This window comes from Dipteris shenzhenensis, chromosome 23 (assembly GCF_047967505.1).
Source record: "Dipteris shenzhenensis isolate YYH24624 ecotype China chromosome 23, Dip_SZ_1.0, whole genome shotgun sequence".
In the NCBI taxonomy this organism is placed as follows: domain Eukaryota; kingdom Viridiplantae; phylum Streptophyta; class Polypodiopsida; order Gleicheniales; family Dipteridaceae; genus Dipteris; species Dipteris shenzhenensis.
In genome coordinates this window covers 1379176-1387157 of record NC_141618.1, presented here as the reverse complement: position 1 = coordinate 1387157, position 7982 = coordinate 1379176, and the positions used below count along the sequence as shown (strand labels likewise).

Below are 7982 nucleotides of genomic sequence, written 5' to 3'. Positions count from 1 at the left end.
TATCTGTGAATTCTCCAACAATAAAATGTACAAATGTGTAAAAAGAATTGCAAAATTATTTTAAATACTACCTTATGTATGTTGATTTTCATAATTTTTAGAAATTAAAAATATCCTTCTGTTGAACTCACATGTTAGGGTTACATATGATGAGTGGCCGCCCCAAGAGATAGCCCCAAGATGGGCATGAAACACATGGTCACATCTAGCCACAAATAGGAAACAAGAAGGACACAAATCTATCCAAGATGGAATCAAAGGCCGCACAAATAGGCAAAAGTCCCAGATTGAAGGGTGAATCAAAGAAGATAAAGATAATCAAGATGCTACAAAAGCTAATCCAAATGCAAGCATTGACTTGCAACAACCCACATTGAAGGAACTGACGGAACTAGAAACACAGTAACCTTCAGCCAACGAAAGGCCAAATTGCGATACACTTGTTTGATAGAAAATTTATTTTATTCAATGCCTCTAAATCAATTCCAAAGACGAATGATCACGTTAATTGTCAAGTATGCAAGACTGAGGGTCGAATCCAAAATTGAAAAAAGGAATTCACTTTTTTTGTGCATAGCGATCGACGTACCCTTTAGTCCAGGTGACAAAGGAGCATGATGAATATTGGATATTGAAGAAATGTTGCCCTAGCGTTTCGGATCAGGCAAATGCCAACAAAACTAAACAACATGAGTATGTATTGGTAGGCTACGTTGCATGTAGAACAAGATATGATTATTAGCCTACTGATGCATAAAACTAAGATGGAACTACTGAGCCTGCCGAAGAAATAGGAAAGGATGTTGGAAACCAAAATGACGTTGAAGGAAGTTCTGATGGAAATGCCCAAGATGAACCTGCACCAAAAGATGAAGGCAATCATGAAGAGCATAAAGACCCAAATTGCCCAAATGAGGATGATCACGAAGATCAACACCAAGCCAATGACAATCAAAATGACCAAGGCAATTAAGATGAATAGATCCAGATCCAAGAGACGAACGCAATGGCGATGAGGACGACTCTCATGGGGATGACTGTGAAGAGAATGATCAAGATGAGGTTGATGACAAAGTTAGGTCAAGCGGCTAAAATGTGTGGGTGTATATGTGCTGGTCTTAAGTGCAAGCCCTAGGGGCAGCTCACGATGCTATCTTGGTCATCCTGTATGATGCAAAAAAAAAAGATTGATTAAGGTCTTGATTCACACCAGATACACACACACACACACACACACACACACGGATTCGAGAGGGTATGCCTCTTCATCATTGTCACGCACAACTCTATGTAAAGAATTGTATTCATCAATGAAGTATAACCAATTCATCCGTAGCAATGCCCACTCTCTCAATTTCTAGAGATTTCAAGTCCATTCTAGTGACACACACACGGATTCCAGAGGATATGCCTCTTTGTAACCGTCATGCACAACTATATGTAAAGCATTGTATTCATCAATGAAGTATAACCAATTCATTCGTAGCAATGTTCACTCTCTGAATTTCTATAGATTTGGACTTCATTCTAGTGGTGGGTGTTCTTATACTTGGTTGTTAACAGCATAATACTTGATACTCATACTTAGAAACTTGATTATACAATTTCTAGATTTCTTGCCAACACTTGATATGCTCACATTAATAAATGAATCTTAAGGTTGCACCCATTATAAGCACGTATGGAGGGCGGGGAGAGAAAAAGGGTTTTGATGTATGGCAAGATGCATCTTATTTGCTCTGATGGTCGAGTCCTTGCCTTCGCCCCCGCACTTTATGGCGAGTCCAATGGTAAAGGCTTTCTTGCCAGGAGGCTCTTGAACAACGTAAAGGCGCGAGCTGGTTTACCATAGGACACCATGTGTCCTGCTCCCCTCACCGTCGCATAGCTCAGAGGCCCATAAACTTGCGTCCATCCACCAACCTGCAGGCCACAGATTTTCGGCAAGAAGGAATCGTCTCAGCATAAAAAAGAATGAAGCGGAAAGATTCAAAGTGCAAGGATCGGAAGAGAATGATAAAAAATATATAGCTTGAAAATCAAATGAGCGGGAACGATTTCACGACTGTCACTACTTATTGATTACCTGTCCTCCTTCGAACCAAGCACTATAAGGCACAGTCGTGGTCAGGTTCATGATTTCTGAGAGTTGATGAATCTGTCGCCTCGTCGCACTGAACGGATTTTGGTCTCCACTGCGCAAATTGGTGACCCAGATAGTTTCAGAAAGTACAGCTCGTGGAACACGTGCCAAGTCCGGCTGGTTGTCTGTCAAGACAAATTGAATCATGCAAACTAAAAGAGCAGAATTAACACTCACCTGTAAACGAGGATGGGAACTCCCGCCTTGAGAATGTGAGCTAGAACAGGCAACATGGAGATATAGACTCTCGACTCGTCATACAGCAGGGATGCTCTGCCAGGTAAAAAAAGTACATAAGATTGATGATTGAAGGAGCCCCCGAGGCTTTGAGAGAGAAAAAGAGAGAGTGATTGACTCTATACCCTTGGTTGAAGTAGTACCACCGGTAAGGCAAGCCAGTCGTATTTGCGTGGAAAGCATGCTGGACTGACGGCAGATTCATATACGCTACTAGCTCGTCGTCCATACAAACGTCAAGTCCACCGGGTGTATACGATCCTTGTTTAATGGTAGTCTGCAAGAATGTAGAGAAATTTGTTTGGAGGAGAAAAACATAGTCTTAAGAAAGACATCTGCCCGTGGAACTTTGAGTGACGGAGGGTGAAATACACCGGCTCGTTAATTAAAAGAAAAACAGAGGCCTTATGCACCTTGAGGGATCGTTTCAGTCGTCGGGCTTGTTCGTTGTCAGGGGAGAGGCAGACGTCGATGAGGATGTCGTATGGATGGATGAAATCGGTCACCTCTCGATCTCTCTCGGCTGATGCTGCTACGCAAGCTTTCGTGGGCACCGCGGACATTGAAAAGTTGCAGTCGTTTATCACCGCTGCATAGGTCTGATCGGAGATCATGCCGTGGCTCCACTCGAAGAAGAACTTGTTGGGGATGTCGATTTGGCCGTTGAGGAGCGGATTGCCAATCTGTATAGAGTGTCCAATCAGTGATCGACGGAGAGATCCACAATCCGAAATCGACACCCGACATCGAAAGAAATCAACAGTATACATTCAAAAAAAGCGACAGAATGTCCGATCGAGGAGCGGCAGAAATCAGAAATCCACACCAGAATAGAAGAACTTCGGGCGACATACCGCTAGACCCTTTAAATTGAAGACAGACTCGCCGGCTTGCTCGTTAATGTAATCCACCAACACAGCTGCGAGCTCAAAAGCATAATGGCCTACACGAAGAACACTTGCGTAAGAGAACAGGAATGATCCATTTATTTGCAGACAGAAGAAGAGAACAGGAATGATCCATCTACTCGAGAAGAACAAGGATGATAGTACCTGCATAGCTCTCGCCGGTGATGAACAACTCCCGCCCCTTGTACTCTGGGAAAGCTTCGAACCAATTCCACAGAAATTCGAAATTTTGCGCAACTGCATTCACACATGGATCGATTTATGTGACACATTCAAAGGAATTTCAAACTTTTGCCAGTTCTCGGCCGCACCCGTGGATGTGTCGTTGGCGATGTATAAGTCGGTGCTCGTGTTGGAGTAAGACCAGCCGACTCCCGCCGGAAAGTCCCAGAATAGCATGTTGGAAACTGTTCATGCAAGCACTCCAAGTTTATGCTGCGGAGCGGAAGTAGTTAAATGCTAGAATCGGAAATCTTGTTATTAGACAGAACCTCTGTTCCATGAGAAATCGTTGGCTATCAGCTCTCCGCTCTCTTTGGTCACGAGGAACGGTCCAATATTTTCCCTGAAGCCCCCATATCCGACCGAACTGCAACCAGGTCCTGCAGATACACGAACTTGAATCCTTCGCAGATTAATTATCTAATTGTTGCAACAACGACAATGCCAGTTACAGACAACACACAGAAATCGTTTTCTTCTCGTTCGAGAGGACGTCGACTACAGCGTCCCCTTGAATAGTCGAGCCATTTCAGGCCTAAGTTGGCTGATTAGACCATGTGAAAGCCGCTTCTCAGCATAAAGATACCCGGCGATAAAGATATCTCGTCGTACTCGAAGACCAATTAACACAAGCCAAGCAAAGATCCAGTCTCTAGCAAAAAGTTATTGCCACAATGACTTCGGCTGTATGATTCCCTACGACGCCAAGACGCCGGCCCTGAATTTGCTTACTGCTTGCAACAACAACGTTACCAGGCCATTTCGACACGAATTTCAAAGGGAAGGAACGGAGAGGGACCTCCATTGAGCCAGAGGGTGAGGGGCTTGGATGAGGGATCCGTCTGAGCTTCGACGAAGTAGTAGAAAAAGCTGAGGCCGGAGGCGGAGTCGATGGGGATGTAGCCGGAGTATTGGAGGAAGGAAGCGGGGGGCTGGCCGGGGAGCGACGAGATGAGGTGAGAAGAAGGAGCAGCCATAGCCGGGGCGACACACAACACAAGCACAAGAAGCACGAGGAGCGCCATAGCCATTTTGCACGTCGACGATCCTTCAATCTTCAACTACAAAAAGAACTGCTCCGCAACACTTCTACAAATTTAGGTTATATCTTAGAACGTATATGTTTTACATGCACGAGCTTGCATGGTACACGAGCTTACCTGCGCACTTTTCCCATCCCACTTTTTCTCGAGATGGAGCCATGGCGCACCTCTCGAGATGATCACGTACTCCTTTTCTATTAGGGCACTTATTTTGAGGCACGAAAGTTGGAGCACTACTTTTTCCTCGTCAACTCTCTAGTGCTTCGACCTTGAATGGGAGGCTATGGGAGCTCATGTTCTTAAGATACTTGGACCTTGAATGGGACGCTATGGGACCTCATGTTCTTAAGAGAGGTATCTCTCTTGTAAGGCATACACTCACACTCTAATGGGTGATTGCGTGTAGCCACTTTTTTTTTGAGGTGATAAACAAACCTGTTTGATTTTTTTGCCAATGTGTATGCTCGTATATTACTTAAAAGGTCCCAAAGGACATCTCATACAACATTCTCTTTAAGCGGACTCTTACGACCTTATCAGGCCAACATGCAACTAGCCAACAAGCCTAGGAGGCGATCTCCACAACAGCCTTCCTACATGGTAATTCAAAAACGCTAAGACTAGCAGTCCACGCCTCATAACAGGCAGTCCAAATCCTCTGAAGGGTAGAGTATCTGATGATATCCCAAAGGACAAACATATCTGCGCCAAGGTCTGCTCCAAAGATGGCAGCACCTTTGGAAATAAACTCAAGTCCCAAGATTTTAGCGCACTTCGATCTAATAATCCCCCACAAGTTTCAGACCCAAGGGTAGCCCTAGTACAAGTGTGTGGGGGTCTCTGCAACGGCTTTGCACAGTTTGCAGCGATCATCCACGTGAAGCCATGGGACATGGCTACCAATCGAGAAGTGCCCACCCACGATTCTCCAGAGAAAGAAGTTTACTTTGCTAAAGGGTGTGGCTTTCCAGACTCGTGAAACTGAAAACCTGCCTCTCCACATGATTTCCAGGTCATCCCTCAGCCATCTCTCATTCAGCCTCAAATGCCAATTCTCCTTGTAGGCGAGCAGCTTGTTGAGCAGCCTCACAGACATCTTGTCCAGCAGCAACATGTTTTACATGCACGAGCTTGCATGGTACACATGTTCCTCGTGCAACTCGAGTGGCTTGTTGGAGGGCACCGCTTTTCCCATCCCAGTGCTTTCTCTCAAATTTTCCTTTTCAGAAAGCTACCTCTCAACTCTCGAGATGATCACGTACTCTTGCTAGGTGAAGTGGGAGTTAGATATGGCCCATGAAAAAACTCCTTGCAACTATAAGTTATTGATGAGTAGCCATCTCTTTTGGACTAATCGAAAAGTGTGAACATAAAGCATTGTGAAAAGTACTAAGCTAAACTTCAATGCACCATAACTAATGCTTCTCTTGTTAATGCGCCATCACTCATCACTTGGTTGATGTTGTCACCTATGAGAATGAGCACAAGGGTCATGGTAAAGTGGAAGTTAGAGGCCCACGAAAAATAACCCTTGCTCATATAATCATGTATTGAGAAAATACGTAGGCATGCTGCATATCTTGCCCCCATCCCCCGCCCCCACCATTACCTCCCCCAAAGCATTGTGCCATGCATCCCCCACCGCTCTCCCTGCTACTATGCTTATTGCCCTGTCGTGTCAAGCTAGTACGCTAGCCACTCGTATCTGAAGAAGCGACTCAGTTGCACACGGGAGTATGCTGGCGGCTCTATTAGGCAGAAGGGCCTCCTGACCGTAGGGGGGGAGAAGGGGCTCCAGACCGCCACAGGGGAGAAGGGAGCGTCGATGATTGGGGAGAAGCGACACAGCTCTGTAGCCTACTAGGCTATCTCAACTCCATTGGGGTAATCTCAACTGGAGGTGGTTTGGAGTCTATACTACCGACTCCTAAGGGGTGTTTAGAGTACCCGTCATGTATGTGTATAACTCCCCAGGAGTGGGAGGGTGCCCCAAAATGTTATATAACTCCCAAAATATGGTAGCCCGAAGATCAGGTGAGGCTAAAGAGCTTCCTAGCCACATGATGAATTGAAGAAAAGAAAAGAAGAAGATTACCATCAAGCATGCCCTCTTTCCATCATGCAAAAGAAAAAATAGAGTGATAACCAGACAGTGAGCAAGTATTTATAGACTCTCGCATTCTTTGAATTAGAGTGACAAAAGTCTGTATCTGCTTGCTCAATGTCAGGCTATTGAAGCTTCATGTACATGGGAAAAAAGAGAGAAGGAAAGAGAGAAGGAAAGAGAGGAAAAGAGAGGGGAAAAGAGAGGAAAAGAGAGGTAGAAAGAGAGGAGAAAAAAGAGAGAAAAAGAGAGGATAAAAGAGAGAAAAAGAGAGAAGGAAAGAGAGGAGAAAAGAGAGGAAAAGAGAGGAGGAAAGAGAGGAAAAGAGATGAGAAAAAAGAGAGAAAAAGAGAGGAGATAAGAGAGGAGATAAGAGAGGAAAAGAGACGAAAAGAGAGGATAAAAGAGAGAAGGAAAAAGAGAGAAAAAGTGAGGATAAAAGAGAAGGAAAGAGAGGAGAAAAGAGAGGAAAATAGAGGAAAAGAGAGGAGAAAAAAGAGAGAAAAAGAGAGGAGATAAGAGAGAAAAAGAGAGGAAAGAAGAGAAGGAAAGAGAGGAGAAAAGAGAGGAAAAGAGAGGAGAAAAAAGAGAGAGAAAGAGAGGAGATAAGAGAGGAAAAGACAGGAAAAAAGAGAAGGAAAGAGAGGAGAAAAGAGAGGAAAAGAGAGGAGAAAAAAGAGAGAAAAAGAGAGGAGATAAGAGAGAAAAAGAGAGGGAAAAAGAGAAGGAAAGAGAGGAGAAAAGAGAAAAAGAGAGGAGATAAGAGACGAAAAGAGACAAAAAGAGAGGAGAAAAGCTCGAGGGGGTCACTATGTATAAACCCACTATATCACGTGCATTCAAGGCCTATTTTTTAATTCCCTTATTTGTAAATTTTTCATTAATAAAATGTACCCCTTTTCTATACAAATCTGTAAATTTTTTCCTAAAGTATTTTAAATAGTCCCTTATGTGTATTTATTTTTGTTAATTTTAGAAATAAAAAATATCCTTCTGTTGAACTCACGTGATAGGGTTACATATGATGAGTGACCCCGCCGAGGAGAAAAAAGAGAGAAAAAGAGAGGAGATAAGAGAGAAAAAGAGAGGAAAAAGGAGAAGGAAAGAGAGGAGAAAATAGAGGAAAAGAGGGAAAAAGAGAGGAACAAACAGGAGAAAAAACAGAGAAAAAGAATGCTCCATTATGGATGCCCTCTTTCTTTATCCAGCCCTCATTCATGGAATTCTTTATTTCCTCGTGAATGCTTAAGGAAAAGAGAAGGAAGGGGAAGGGAAAGGGGAAGGGAAAGAGAAGGAAGGGGAAGGAAAAGGGGAAGGGGAAGGGG

The 7982-nt window shown here is 44.0% G+C and overlaps 1 protein-coding gene and 1 pseudogene across 1 annotated transcript; both read right to left on the bottom strand.

Annotated features, from left to right (window-relative positions):
• Window positions 1-1675: 1675 nt before the first annotated feature.
• Window positions 1676-2290, bottom strand: LOC147886841 (serine carboxypeptidase-like 46 pseudogene; annotated as a pseudogene).
• A 26-nt stretch (window positions 2291-2316) lies between these two features.
• On the bottom strand, window positions 2317-4598 carry LOC147886840 (serine carboxypeptidase-like 44). The gene is made up of 8 exons (XM_087394063.1): window positions 4310-4598; window positions 3780-3890; window positions 3600-3695; window positions 3433-3525; window positions 3235-3323; window positions 2794-3063; window positions 2506-2657; window positions 2317-2416 (listed from the first exon to the last, which is right to left on the bottom strand). The coding sequence occupies exons 1-8, from the start codon at window positions 4539-4541 to the stop codon at window positions 2317-2319; spliced, it is 1143 nt and encodes a 380-aa protein (XP_087250189.1). The 5' UTR covers window positions 4542-4598.
• Between the last annotated feature and the right edge of the window lie 3384 nt (window positions 4599-7982).